This window comes from Mytilus edulis, chromosome 8, assembly GCF_963676685.1.
Source record: "Mytilus edulis chromosome 8, xbMytEdul2.2, whole genome shotgun sequence".
Taxonomy (NCBI): domain Eukaryota; kingdom Metazoa; phylum Mollusca; class Bivalvia; order Mytilida; family Mytilidae; genus Mytilus; species Mytilus edulis.
The window spans coordinates 84626412-84641117 of record NC_092351.1 but is presented as its reverse complement, the minus strand read 5'-3'; the positions used below and the strand labels follow the sequence as shown (position 1 = coordinate 84641117).

Here is a 14706-nt window from a genome sequence, read left to right as displayed (position 1 = left end):
CAAAGAAAATTAAACATTGACCAATGAACCATGAAAATGAGGTCAAGGTCAGATGAATCATGCCAGGCAGGCATGTTCAGCTAACAATTCTTCCAGACAACAAATATAGTTTAAAAAAAAACAGTCCAAAACACAAAACAATTATCAGTGTGCAATGAACTGTAAAAATAAGGTCAAGCTCAAATAAACCTGCGTGACTGACCATGCCAACATATAAATCATAAAATATTTCCATACACCAAATATAGTTAACCTATTGCATATACAGTATCAGAAAAAAAGACCAAAACTCAAAAACTTAACTTTGACCACTGAACCATGAAAATGAGGTCAAGGTCAGATGACACCTGCCAGCTAGACTTGTACACCTTACAATCATTCCATACACTAAACATAGAAGACCTATTGCATACAGTATACATGGTATAAGAAAAACAGACCAAAAGACAAAAACTTAACTATAACTACAAAGCCATGAAATTGAGGTCAAGGTAAGATGACACCTGCCAGTTGGACATGTACACCTTACAGTCCTTCCATACAATGAATATACTAGACCTATTGCTTATAGTATCTGAGATATGGACTTGACCACGAAAAACTTAACCTTGTTCACCATTTTGTTCACTGATCCATGAAATGTGGTCGATGTCAAGTGAAAACTGTCTGACGGGCATGAGGACCTTGCAAGGTACACACATACCAAATACAGTTAGCCTATTACTTATACATGTAATAAGAGAGAATTTAACATTACAAAAAATATTTAACTTTTTTCTCCAAGTAGTCACTGAACCATGAAAATGAGGTCAAGGACATAAGACAAGTGACTGACGGAAACTTCGTAACATGAGGCATCCATATACAAAGTATGAAGCATCCAAGTCTTCCACCTTCTAAAATATAAAGCTTTTAAGAAGTTAGCTAATGCCGCCGCCGCATCACTATCCCTATGTCGAGCTTTCTGCAACTAAAGACCTAGGCTCAACAAAAAGAAGTAGATGTAGTATGATTGCCAATAGAATAACTATCATGACTATCAGAGTATCCACAAGAGTTTACATGAAGTGGATGAAAGCAATTATAGGCCACTGTACGTACATGCTACATGCAGCCTTCAACAACGAAAAAAATCCCATACTGTATAGTCAACTATAAAAGGCCCGATATGAAATTTTGAAAACAATACAAACAAGAATAATTGTGTCCTAGAACCCTTGTGCTGTGAGCTTTACTACCTTTTTTTTGTTAAAAAAACACCTTTTGTAAAATCATGAAAATAGTAGATTCAAGTTTTTAGGGATCAAATGTTGGAAAAAAATAACTACAGGCAAGGGGTCTTAATTCAAATGACTTAAACCTTCAATGCATTACAAATATACAGTTAAGTCCTTAAGATGATATATTTTTCTGGACAATTTACGGACCATAAATAGTCCACAAGAGTAAAAAATCAGTACATTAGACATGTTATTTGAGCTAACATTGGTTTTGCAGCTATTATACAGTAAGTATATAACCAATTCATTGTAAGGGATTTGCAAAGTGTCAAAACTGAAAATAATTTCATTTGAATTAATTAATGGAAAATAACTGAATTTGCATGTAAAGCTTGATCAGTGACACTGGCAGTTCGGCAATGACCCCCATGTCATATAATTTTTTGTCTTTGGGACAACGAAAAGAAATGCTCTGAGTGAATGACTGAATGACAGTGTAATGCATGCTGTCAGAACAAGTCAATAAATCACCAGGATGCAGTTTTTATTGTCATTTCGGAGAGCATGGGATTTAAAATACACAAATTTACCTATCAAAGTGTCAAGGCCCTGTGAAAAAAATCTCTTCAGTTCTTAACTGGTACCCTGCAGCTACGCAACTGGTACACAAAAGACAAAATATTAATTTTAGAGTCAATCCCGGAAATTTTACAACAGAGGAGGCATGACATCTTCACTGTCTGATACTGTAATATTTATTCCTATAGCATGTTATAGCTGTTATATTAATTTAAATTTATGTAAAGGTTTTTAACCTATAAATTTTCAGTTTCAATATCTCTCAAACATGAAATAGATTATTTTTTGTCTCAATGGGGGTACATGCAATTTTTTCAATACTTCAGATAGGGGAGGGTTGCACTGAAACAATGCTGACCCACACCCACCTCTTCCCCATTCAATAAAAAATAAAATTGAAAGCCGTACGGTGACCTATAGTTGTTAATTGCTGTGTCATTTTGGTCTCTTGTGGAGAGTTGTCTGGTCTGACAACATTTATAAATTATACATCATGTACATTGTAACATTTGCCTGATTTGGAAATTGTGTGCTGAAAAATTAACACCATGATCAATATGATATTGATAATCAACATGATCTGAGACTACTATAATTTTATAGTAGTCTCAGACATCAAACTATATAGATTACTATAAATTCCGAAATTTATTAACGTACGTCTTATTTAAGTGAGGTTCAGAATAATGTGAATAATGCGTCTACTTTATGAGGGTTGTAATGCCCTTGAACATCAAACAGTCATTTCAGCTACCGTTAGCCTCAAATTGGTTAAAATTTTACGGTGATTCATCAAAATATCCTTATCATGATTCTTCAGAGGTCTCAAATAATTATCGTTACTTTCATTTTTGGAAAGAAAAAAAAATTGATTCGTCAAAATCAGTTGAAGTTTTATCGTCTAAAAGAAAGTGTACATTTTATTGTCATACACCAAAAATTACCATTTACGTCATTTGGCAAGAATTTTTACCATTATTCAACATGAAGGTACCCCCATTACCACCCTCACTTTAGTACCGTAATAATAAGAACTTGCATTCTGTTATAAAATACATATAAATTGACTAATTCATGCTGTCCTTTCAATAATTATATGGGGACGGAGTCCCCAATAACAGTAGAAAATTCAATAAAAAAAAAAATACGGGAAAATTTCCCGAATTTTTCATTGTACTAATGAACTCAAAATCGTTCAAATTTTTTTTGTCGTGTTTTGAAATCCCGGACCTGCGCAGAAATGTACAATGTACTTCCTTTTTCCGGTCTCGTTTGTATGAAACTTTGAGTAAAATATATATTTATCAGTCTAGTATAAAATAGGAAGGAACACGCAATACCAATTTCATTTTTAATAATTCCTTGATATGAAAAAACGTTACCTGATGATAGCGTTTCTTTGTTTACATTGCATATGACGTCATAATTTAAATAACGTCACAACTAAATCCCTAACAACAGAACCAAAATCGGAAACGTTACGGTATTTCTGTTTTTTTTTTTTTTAAACAAATATTTAAGTTACAAAAAAATAATTCATACAGACTTCGTCCCCATTTACAGGTAATGCCTGCCTCATATTAATGGGTTTAAACTAGAGACATATATACCACATGTATTTATATCTCTGGTTTTAAGTTCACAGGCGTTTGAAATCTTAGCATTAACAGTGTATAAATATGTCAAACTCGACTATCGATCACAGTAGAGCTTCTCTCAAAGACCAATGGCGGTTAACTTCTCATAAAGGGGGTGGGGGACAGCTCCATTCAAGCTTCAGTGATTTCCTATTTAATCAACCAAATTTTCCCCACAAAAAGGGCCACAGCTTATCATTGTTTTTGCACTGTCAGAGATTTTGCCATCATGAAAAAATACCTTGTGAAGTGAATTGTTCTTTTTAGATTACAGTAATTGTAATAATTTACATAATGTATTGTTGTATTTATTTAGGAGCTCAGCACCAAAGTAGATCAAGCAGCAGAAGCAGGGGAGCAGTTCTCCAAACTGTATTATGAAACCACAGACAAGAAAAGACATGTATGTACCATGTTGTGTACTGGTAACCTAATATATATGTATGTAGGAAGATGTGGTATGAGTGCCAATGTAAAAACTCTCCATCCAAGTCACATTTTGTTAAATTTAACCATTATAAACAACATTCCAATAAAAATATTATCTGTGTTTAAGAAGTGTGTCACTTTACAGGAGTCTAATTTAAGCTATTTTGTGTAGTGGACAAAAATAAATCTCCTAGTCCGGCTCCAACTCTACTGGTCCTGCAAAAATGAATTTCATTTGAGAAACGCAAATTTAAAATGATTTGATTTGAATTTGAATGATTCATGTGATTTTCCCTGCCTTTGGTTTCTTGTGTGCTTTCCTCTCCTTTATTCCTGTAGATTCTTTGTGCTGTTCTGATTGTTCACGAGCGTTGACATGGATTTAACTTAAAATTTGAAGATCCTGTTGCAAAAATACATTTCTTAATTAGGTCTGTCACTGCAAATTTGTCACATGTTATACAATTTATTACATTGCAATCGACAATATAATTTAACTATTCACGATCTTTCTCACAGGATTTTTTATATTTGTTTCCTTTTTGTCAATTTTATAAAAAAAATCTGATCTTCCTTTTGCATGTCACTTATTTTTATTTTGTGTCCGACGGTTTAACTCCTTCCAGAAATTTCCACATTTTATGTTGCTGTGAAGTACTTGCACCCAAGATATTAATTAGCTTTATCAATTGTAATAATTAGAACCCCCAGTCCGGGTAAATGATTTCGCAGGTAAATGTTTTTGTAAACAAATCGAGATAGCAATGCAATCAATGATGTAATCGGCAAATTTCTACTGGTCCCACAGACCACCAGCTAATAAAACCTACTGGTCTGACGCAAATTCTACTGGTCTCAGTATCACCGGACCAGCATCAATTTTGAACCCTGCTTTATACAGTGCACTCAATTGGATTGAACTTAATATCAAGCAACATGGTCAAGTTGTAAGAGAAGTTCTAATAAAGAAATAGAACAACACTTTCATGCCTCTGAAGTGGTTTCCTGAATTTACCTTCATTTAAAGAGGAATTCAACACAAACATACAATTAAACCATTGTAAACTAAACCTGAATATATGACGATTCAAAATAAATTGAATTACAATAACTTACTAAAGATGCTAAATGTCCTAATTTCTTGCAAGATTGACTCAAATAAATATCAAATATCATATGGTTACAGATTTCTGAATGTGACCTTCTGGCATTAGCCTGATTAAATGTATATACATATCATATTCATTGATATTTCAAAAATGTGATATACATGTATGTACTAGTACATGTATTACAAAAATCACAAATTTGGCTTTAGTGTTCCTCTGTAAATGTATGATAGACTTAATTAAAGATAACATAAAACAATGCATGTTTAAAGAATTGCATACAGCATTTGTACATTATGTTGAATAAGCTTACAATTTACATTCTAATGATCACTAATGATTATATTTTTAATTGTGATACATGTTGATGTAATGCTCCTTATTCCTATTGTAAAACATGTATTTTATTTACAGTTATTACAGAAATTATATCTAGATTCAGCTACTGTTGTATGGAATGGCAATGCTGTAAAGGGTTTAGAAGAGATCATTAAATTCTATGATACAATACCTACCTCAGAACATAATCTTGATTCTCTTGATTGTCAGCCATTAACAGGTTTGTTTTGATGCATTTAATGACCTGCGTTAGATATCGACCTTATGCAAAAAATTATCAATACACCTGTTAACTTATTTCGGGTTGAAAAAATCCCTACGAAAAGTCTGTTACTGTTGGTAAACTAAGTTGTCAGAAGAACCTCATCATCATCATCATACTTTATTTCCTCCTAAAGGAGATTGACAAAATGCATATAAATTATGTACAATTACAAAGTTTTGAAATTAGGTAATAGAATTAATGTCACTAAATATTTTGAATTCAAAAGTATTTACAGTCTACAGTATGTAAGATAGGAAAATCCTTCGTTAAGGACGTCTAAACAATGCTCTGGTGTTAAAAAGTCCAATAGAGCTTCTTCGTGATTGCCAAGCAGAAAACAGGACACGTACTCGTCTGATTTTGAGAGCAGTGTGTATAAGAAATTGTCACTAGTCATTTCTGATAATCTTTTATATAGCAAGTGTCTTTGTGTTTGAAGTTCTGTGCACATTGTAATTTGATGGTAAAGTGTATCTTGAACAAAGTGTCCACACAAGTTGCAGTTTCCGCTAGTCGGGGGAGTAGACCAAAGTTTAGCTACATGTTTAGCGGTTCGAAGTCTGCCAGTATATTTTGCATATTGCCATATAAAATCATAGCCATTGTTCTCAGACAATCTTAGAAATCGTGTAAAATCGTTGTCACTACGCATTCGCTCTTCCTTTCGATGTTTCTCATGCTGGTTAATCGCACCATTGACAATGTTTTTCCACTGTAATTTGGTTGGGAAACAGCCGGTAAACATATAGCTATTCAAAAAATTCAAAAGTGAATATTTTGATAAAATGTTAGTTACATCTGGGATGAATCCATGTTGTTTCCTACTGGTATCTCCGAAATACTGAAAAAGTCTATAAATGAAAATTTGTTTGGTAAGTGATTGGGCCTTCATTTCACAAAGTTTATACAGGAACATCAATTTCCGTTTTTCTACTAGTATAGGTAGTCTCTCGAGGTTGGTCATAGATTCACACATATCTGACCGTGTTCGTTTCGGAAAGCCTTGAATATGTTTAACAATGAAATGTTGGAAAGTTTCAAGACACCTTAAGTCTTTTGGTTTTATCCCGTTCCATAGCTCACATCCGTAAAGTACCACAGGTATAACAATTTTGTTGTAGAGGCCACATACAGTTAACGGATTTAACAAACAAGATCCAGTACCGGCTATAGCAAAATAAGCATTGCGACCCTTCCTACATGAATGCTGAATATCTGTGCTCGGTGATAAGTCAACCGTCCTTAATATTCCAAGATGCTTGGTCTCAGTTGAAATGTTAACACTTTTATCACCTAGATTGAATACAAGATCTAGTTCAGTTCTGTAGCCTAAGATAACAGATTTCAGAGGATTGAACTCAAATCTCCATTTAAGTGAATAATCGTACGCACAATTCAACATATTTTGGAGTCTTTGTGGCGAAGTACCAATGCAAACTACATCGTCAGCAAATGATGGATTACTTGTACGAATATTTGAAATATTTGCGGTTCCAACTAATTCTAATTCATTTAAAAGGTCATTAATGTACACCAAGTACAGGATGGTCGATAGTACACCGCCTTGTCTGACGCCCTGTCGGACTTTGAAGGGTACTGATACGTGTTCATTGACGTAAACGGCACTTGTTATATCACTATAGCAATCAGAAATCACTTGTAAAGCTTTACTATTTATCCCAAGTTGGTACAATTTATAAATTAGGCCGCTATGCCACACCGTATCAAACGCACGGGAACTGTCCAAAAACGCAACATACAATTTGCATCCTAATTCTAAAAGGTAATATATAGTTTCTTGGAAGTTGAAGGAGGCAGTGATACAGCTAAGTCCATTAAGAAAGCCTTGTTGTTGTAAATTTGGAAACAAATCATTTTGCAAAGAGGTTAATAGTCGCTTCTTTAATATAGTTTCGAACAGCTTATACATTATTGGCAATAGCGATATAGGACGGTAGTTTTCGGGCGCTTGTTTGGACTTTCCATTACCTTTAAACAATGGAATCAATAAGCCATGCTTCCAACAAAACGGAATACGACCGAATCTAATCACTGCATTAAAAATACGGAGAATGACTGTATGTAGTTTTTTACCGCTGTATCTCACATGTTCGTTTTGCAGCTTGTCATATCCTGGTGCCTTTCGTAGCTTGAGGTTTCTAACCACTGTTTCGATTTCGTACAAGGTTATTTCACCTCCTGGGAGGAGGCCATTATTTGTTGCACATGACTCGAGTGTGCGATCTACGAATTCAGTCACATGAACCTTGAAATCATTGTCAAATTTTGAGTTTTCAGTTGGTGTATAAACGTCTGCATAAAAGTCAGCAAAAGCATTTGAAATATCTTCTGGAGATTTACATTTTCGGTTGTGATGTAGTATTTCTGAAATTTGGTTGGTTTTACGGTTTTTCTGACGTGATATTAAGCGCCAAAAGAGTCTGACATCACACTCAGCTGCTTCGTCGATTTCACGGTAAGTATTGTCCATGTAGGCATTATAGGCAAAACGTTGACGATTCCGGAATTCGTTTTTCGCAGATTTGTATTCGACGTAGGAAGGAAAGTTCGCCCCTCGGGGTCTGCCTTGGTTAATCCATTTCCTACGAGCCAAACGTTCAGCTGTATGTGCTTGTTTAACTTCATCTGACCAATACGGCTTAGTTTTGGGATTAAAGCTTCCCGACGGTATTGTTTCGTTTGCACAGTCTTTCAATTTATCGGTAAGTTTGCAAGCTAGTGTATCTAAGTCGGACAAATTACATAACGGCAAGTCCAAGAGCTGATCTGCTATTTTATTGGTAAGTTCGTTGTATGCACCAAGACTGCTTTCCGATGCTTTGCGCCATGACGGCCAAACATTATTGCAACTGTTTGTTGAATTGCAAACATACGGTATGCTCAGTTTCAAGAAAACAGGTAGGTGATCCGAAGTAAGACTTAATGTTCCTTCGGGAATATTTTCACAGGAAATTACGTCACCAGCTAATTCCTCGCTAACCAAAAAGTAATCCAGTAAAGTTCGAGTTGGAATGTACGTAAATGATGAAGCATCTCTAAGCGTGCTTGCATTAACCGGGATAATGTTATTCCTTAACATGAAATCTGAAAATACGATTGATTTATTCACATTGGTTCGACCAAGGTCGGTTACTCTGCAACTAGTGTTGAAATCACCGGCTACAATTACAGGACCAAATTTTGAAAAGTTGCTGACATAATCTTCAACAATGTTCATTTCATATTTGTAATTCTGAATATTACTGTCTGCGGGTAAGTAGACCGAAAAAACAAATATAGAGTAGTTTTCGTTACACTGTATTTCAATTCCTAGTATTCTTTCGGAGACGGGACAGTTAATTGGTTTTATGTTGAACTTCAATGTTTTCTTGTACATAATTGCAACGCCACCTTTTCCACATTTACTGGTTTCAATATTAACACTTGTATCCGCTATACCTAAACTATGGTAATTATTATCTAATGTGTTAAGAAATTGCAGAGAGTGGTTAAATAACTTATGCTCCGATAATACGGCAATGTCACAATTCGTATACTTAAAGAGTTCAGATAAGCAGACTGATGATGACATGATACCACGTACATTCCAAGTCACTAGAGAAAGCATGATTATAGTTATTAAATATCGAGAATGTACATGAATGTAACTAAGAGCCATCTTGATAGTGGTGTGGCTCCGTTGAATTCTCGTTGTTAATGCGATCGTTCCATGCACGATTATTATACCAAGGTCGACAGATAATGTTGTTAGGCCAAAACTCACTGTTTTGGAGTAATTCTTTGGATTCCATCGTAACGTTTATTCTACCGGAAATTCTTCCTTTGCGTGGTTTGAATAGTATGACGTGCGTAATATTAACACCCCGTTGTTTCGCATAGCTCAATAGGCCTTCCTTACTCGAGGAAGGATCTATGTTTGTAATGTAAAATCTGGACGTGCGTTTACGGCTTACACCGGTAAAGTTCTCATTTGCTGGTTTGGGATCATGATGACTACCATTGATACGTACGGGAATTTGAAAAGCGGGTTCTAATGGTTTGGCCAATTTAGTAACTACGCAGTTAGCTTTTTCGTTTATGCCTTCTAAAAGTTTGTCTCTATATGAATCGCATTTTATGTTCGTGTTCGTTGCTTTTGCAATTTCCTTTCCGCAAGATGGCGTAATTAAATCAGCATTATTGTCTGTTTCAATGATTTCTGTTGGGCGTTTACCGCAATGTTCTAGAAAATCTACAGAGTCGTAAGCGCCAGGTATTATAGGATCGGATTGTTGGGGGTCGATCTGATACATCATACGATCAATTTCGGTTGTAATCAATGAATCGATTGACACATTTGACACAGTGGATTTATTCGTATTAACGGGACACATAGGTGTAGACATGTGTTCACTCGTACCTTTTGTTGACGGTTGTTTATTTACTAGTATTTTGGGGTTCAATACGGGTTGATTTTTTCTGAATGTTTTTTGTAACGACGTAATTGCGATACGATTTTGTTTGATTTCCGATTGGATTTCTTTCATTTTACTACTATGTGCCATAAAATTGAACTCGCCCACGTCAGATGCTAACCAACTCATGGTCTTGAGTTCCGATTCAAATTTCACTATTTTTGGAGTAATTTCAGCTTTTAGTAACTCAAATTGACGTTTGTTGTCGTCAATAACATTTTCAAGTTCTTCAATTTTTGCTTTTAATTTCTTTTCAATCCCGTCTTTACTTTTTAAAATATTTTCTAACCCATTGACTCTTTCAATTAGCAACTGCAATGTACTGTTAATATCAACCTGGTTAACGGGGTTTTGTTCACAAATGGTATCATTATGCAAATTGTCACTTGTTGAATTAACCGACCTACTGAAAACAGAGTCAATCTCAGAGGCGTCGCCTTCAGTAAACATTTGTAGAATATAACAATCCTTGGCGTATTTTTGTATGCTACTAGATTTATTTGTGGTTTTTCTATTGCAAAGTTTCCCTTTTGGGCACCCTTCTATCTCGCCCGCCCGTGATAGCAGAATATTTCGGTACCAAGTTACTAATGATTCGTTGCCTTTTAAAGTATGCACAATCATGTCAATGTATTTTTCTCTGGGAAGGCCATCTAAAACCTTATCTAAGTACATTATAGTTTGCTGCGATGGAATGTATGAGTCTTGACTGAATGTAATACTATCTTGTGAATTGGACAGGCTAATGTCATTGTTTACATTTTGGGACTCGAACCATTAGTCACATTGAGATGAGTTCAATACATCAATTGCATCAGTTTTTGGTAATGTTCCGTTTGTTTTACCTTCTAAATTGCTATTAAGTCTTACTGACACTAATTCTGAAAAGGTTGGACTTGTTGAATCGTCATTATAATTGGAATTCTGACCACTGTCCGGAGGACGACCACAACACGTCGCCATCTTTTTTGTGATTTTACAAATTTGTGCTTTTACCGAATTCTGTATACAAACAGGACAAACGTAAAAGATTTTTTTTTCTTTTTTTTTTCGAAAATTGAAAATTTGTATTTCTCTGTATGTCTGTACACCAGAAATCCATTAAAATAAGTACAGCGCATTTTAGAATGAATTCCAAGGATGGGGTAAACATTGAATAAACAACAGCCTACCCAACATGGTATCTTGAAATGAACGCTAAGATGAATAGCATGAATAGAAATATTTCTACAAGATCCAAGAATAATCATGGTAATGGGGCAATATTAATGAAACAGTACACCGTGTATTCCCAGAATAATCATGGTAATGGGGCAATATTAATGAAACAGTACACCGTGTATTCACAGAATAATCATGGTAATGGGGCAATATTAATGAAACAATACACCTTGTATTCACAGAATAATCATGGTAATGGGGCAATATTAATGAAACAATACACCTTGTATTCACAGAATAATCATGGTAATGGGGCAATATTAATGAAACAGTACACCTTGTATTCACAGAATAATCATGGTAATGGGGCAATATTAATGAAACAATACACCTTGTATTCACAGAATAATCATGGTAATGGGGCAATATTAATGAAACAATACACCTTGTATTCACAGAATAATCATGGTAATGGGGCAATATTAATGAAACAATACACCTTGTATTCACAGAATAATCATGGTAATGGGGCAATATTAATGAAACAATACACCTTGTATTCACAGAATAATCATGGTAATGGGGCAATATTAATGAAACAATACACCTTGTATTCACAGAATAATCATGGTAATGGGGCAATATTAATGAAACAATACACCTTGTATTCACAGAATAATCATGGTAATGGGGCAATATTAATGAAACAATACACCTTGTATTCACAGAATAATCATGGTAATGGGGCAATATTAATGAAACAGTACACCTTGTATTCACAGAATAATTTATAAACCTAATGAATTAAGAAGCAGTGTGGATACATTCATTCAATTTTTTCTCTGAAACAATTTTTTTTGATTTATCATGGAGGAAAAATTGTATTTTTTGTGGTTACTTGATCTTTTTATACGACAGCAAAAATTGAAAAATTTTTTGTCCTATATTTGTATGACGTTGTCGTCATCGTCCGAAGACATTTGGTTTTCACACTATAACTTTAGTATAAGTAAATACAAATCTTTGAAATCTAAACACACGGTTTATGACCATAAAAGAAAGGTTGGCATTGATTTTGGGAGTTTTCTATACAATAGTTTAGGAATTAAGGGCCAAAAAAAGGTCCCAAATAAGCAGTTTTCCTGGTTTTTGCACAATAACTTTAGTATAGGTAAAAAGAAATTTATGACATTTTAACACAAGGTTTATGACCACAAAGGAAGGTTGGGATTGATTTTGGGAGTTTTGGTCCCAACAGTTTAGGAATTAGGGGCCAAAAGGGTCCAAAATTAAACTGTGTTTCATTTCATCAAAAAATTAATGATTGGGGTTCTTTGATATGCCAAATCTAACCGTGTATTTAGATTCTGAATCTTTGGACCTGTTTTCAAATTAGTCTACATTAAGGTCCAAAGGGTCCAAAATTAAACTTAGTTTGATTTAAACAAAAAATTGAATTCTTGGAGTTCTTTGATATACTGAATCTAAACATGTACTTGGATTTTTTATTATGGGCCCAGTTATCAAGTTGGTCCAAATTGGGGTCCAAAATGAAAGTTTGTTTGATTTCAACAAAAATTGAATATATGGGGTTCTTCAATATGCTGAATCTAACCCATGCATTTATATTTTTAATATTTGGGCCAGGTTATCAAATTGGTTCACATTGAGGTCTAAAGGGTTTAAAATTGAACATTATTTGATTCATCAAAAATTGAATTCTTGGGGTTCTATGGTATGCTAAATCTAATCATATATTTTGATTTTGGATATTGGACCATAAAAGGTAAATGTTCAATATTTTTTGGGTTTTTTTTTTAGTTTAAGTTCTTAGATCACATTCATTCTGTGTCAGAAACCTATGTTGCGTCAACTATTTAATCACAATCCAAATTTCAGAGCTGTATCAAGCTTAAATGTTGTGTCCATACTTGCCCCAACTGTTCAGGGTTCGACCTCTGCAGTCGTATAAAGTTGCGCCCTGCGGAGCATCTGGTTTATGTCTATAAAATATATTTAGTCAAATACTTATGCTCATTATTCAGCTTAACTTATTCAGTGTCAGTCCTATTGCAAATTTTGGTGGTAAAATCCTGAGGACCACCCCTTTTCGGGAACTCTGCAATACTATAACAGCTCAAAACTTGTCTACATACAAATTGGAAAAAAAAATTAAAACACATACTTTTAAGATTGTCTTTAATGTACTTGTGAAAATATTAATGCCACCATTTTTTATTGATATATATTTTAGATCAAATATCAGGAGGACAGATGACTATTTGTGTTAAAACCTTGGGCACAGTGAAATATGACAAGGCAAAACCTAAAATCTTCCATCAAAACTTTATTTTGACTTCAGTAAATAATGTATGGAAGATTGTCAGTGACAGCTTTAGATTTCAGGAATGAAAATTACAGTTGATAATTATGGAAGCTCATCAGTGACAACTAACATTTCTGGAAGATTATGACAATTTGAAATTTCTTGAATGAAAGGATGGCAACTGCAGCTGATATATCGAGAAGATTAATGAATGTTGATGATGCTTGCATGTCTAAAACTGGGTCAACCTTCAATGAGTTTATGCTTAGAACTAGGTACCAAAAATATGAAGTTTGAAGGTGAAAGCAATTTGTCAAATAGTAAAGACGAACAATGTACAAATAAATATCTGTTACATGAATATTCTTTTTTTAATAATATGCATATCCACAGTGACCACCAATAAAATCTCAAGTTCTTAATACTTTAATGACAAGGAGGACTCTTCCTATATAACTCTATCTCCATACCTTCCACTGATACAGGTAACTTTGTATATGCCCGTTTACAGGATGTATTATGGTATACTGTTGTCTGTAGGTCTGTATTTTGGGAAATTATGTACCAAATCCTTTATAAAATTCATGGATCCATACTTGAATTCTTTTAAAAGACAATGGTGAATTAAAAGATGTGAAAATTAGAAAGATTTATGATTGCAAATCAGACAACTCTCCCCAGAGACCAAATGACATAGAAATTAACAACTATAGGTCAACATATGGCCTATAATAATGGGCAAAAACCATTTCTCATAGTCACCTATAGCCAAGGTCCTTATTGAGTTAATATTCATGCTGTTCATACACATTTATATCAAGATTGCACTCGCTGAAATGTCTCGCCTTCTTTACTAACCATTGATATTATGTTGACAGCCTTTGATATAAATCTTTACTACAACTATCACATACATATGAAACTTTACACGATCCAAAAAAAATGAGGTCAAGGTCATATAAACTAAATGAGAAATACATCTTTTAATCATTCAACTCACTAAATATAGTTGACCCCTTGTTTATAGTTTCTAAGAAACAGACTTAAAAAAGAAAACTAAACAACCAATGAACCATGAAAATGAGGTCAAGGTCAAATGAACCAAGCAATGCAGACATGTACAGCTTACAATCCTTCCATACATAAATACAGTTGACCTAATGCTT

General features: G+C 34.2%; 2 protein-coding genes across 2 annotated transcripts in view; one reads left to right on the top strand and one right to left on the bottom strand.

Annotated features, from left to right (window-relative positions):
• LOC139486471 (malate synthase-like) overlaps positions 1-1899 on the bottom strand; it is a 32526-nt gene extending 30627 nt beyond the window's left edge. Inside the window, exon 1 of the mRNA XM_071271356.1 lies at positions 1811-1899. The gene's annotated coding sequence lies outside the window, so the exon portion shown is untranslated. The remainder of the gene's footprint in view (positions 1-1810) is intronic.
• LOC139486472 (NTF2-related export protein 2-like) lies at positions 1864-13901 on the top strand. The gene is made up of 4 exons (XM_071271357.1): positions 1864-1968; positions 3753-3839; positions 5389-5533; positions 13469-13901. Exons 1-4 carry the CDS (start codon positions 1945-1947, stop codon positions 13624-13626), a joined length of 414 nt encoding a protein of 137 aa, XP_071127458.1. The 5' UTR covers positions 1864-1944; the 3' UTR covers positions 13627-13901.
• Positions 13902-14706: the final 805 nt, after the last annotated feature.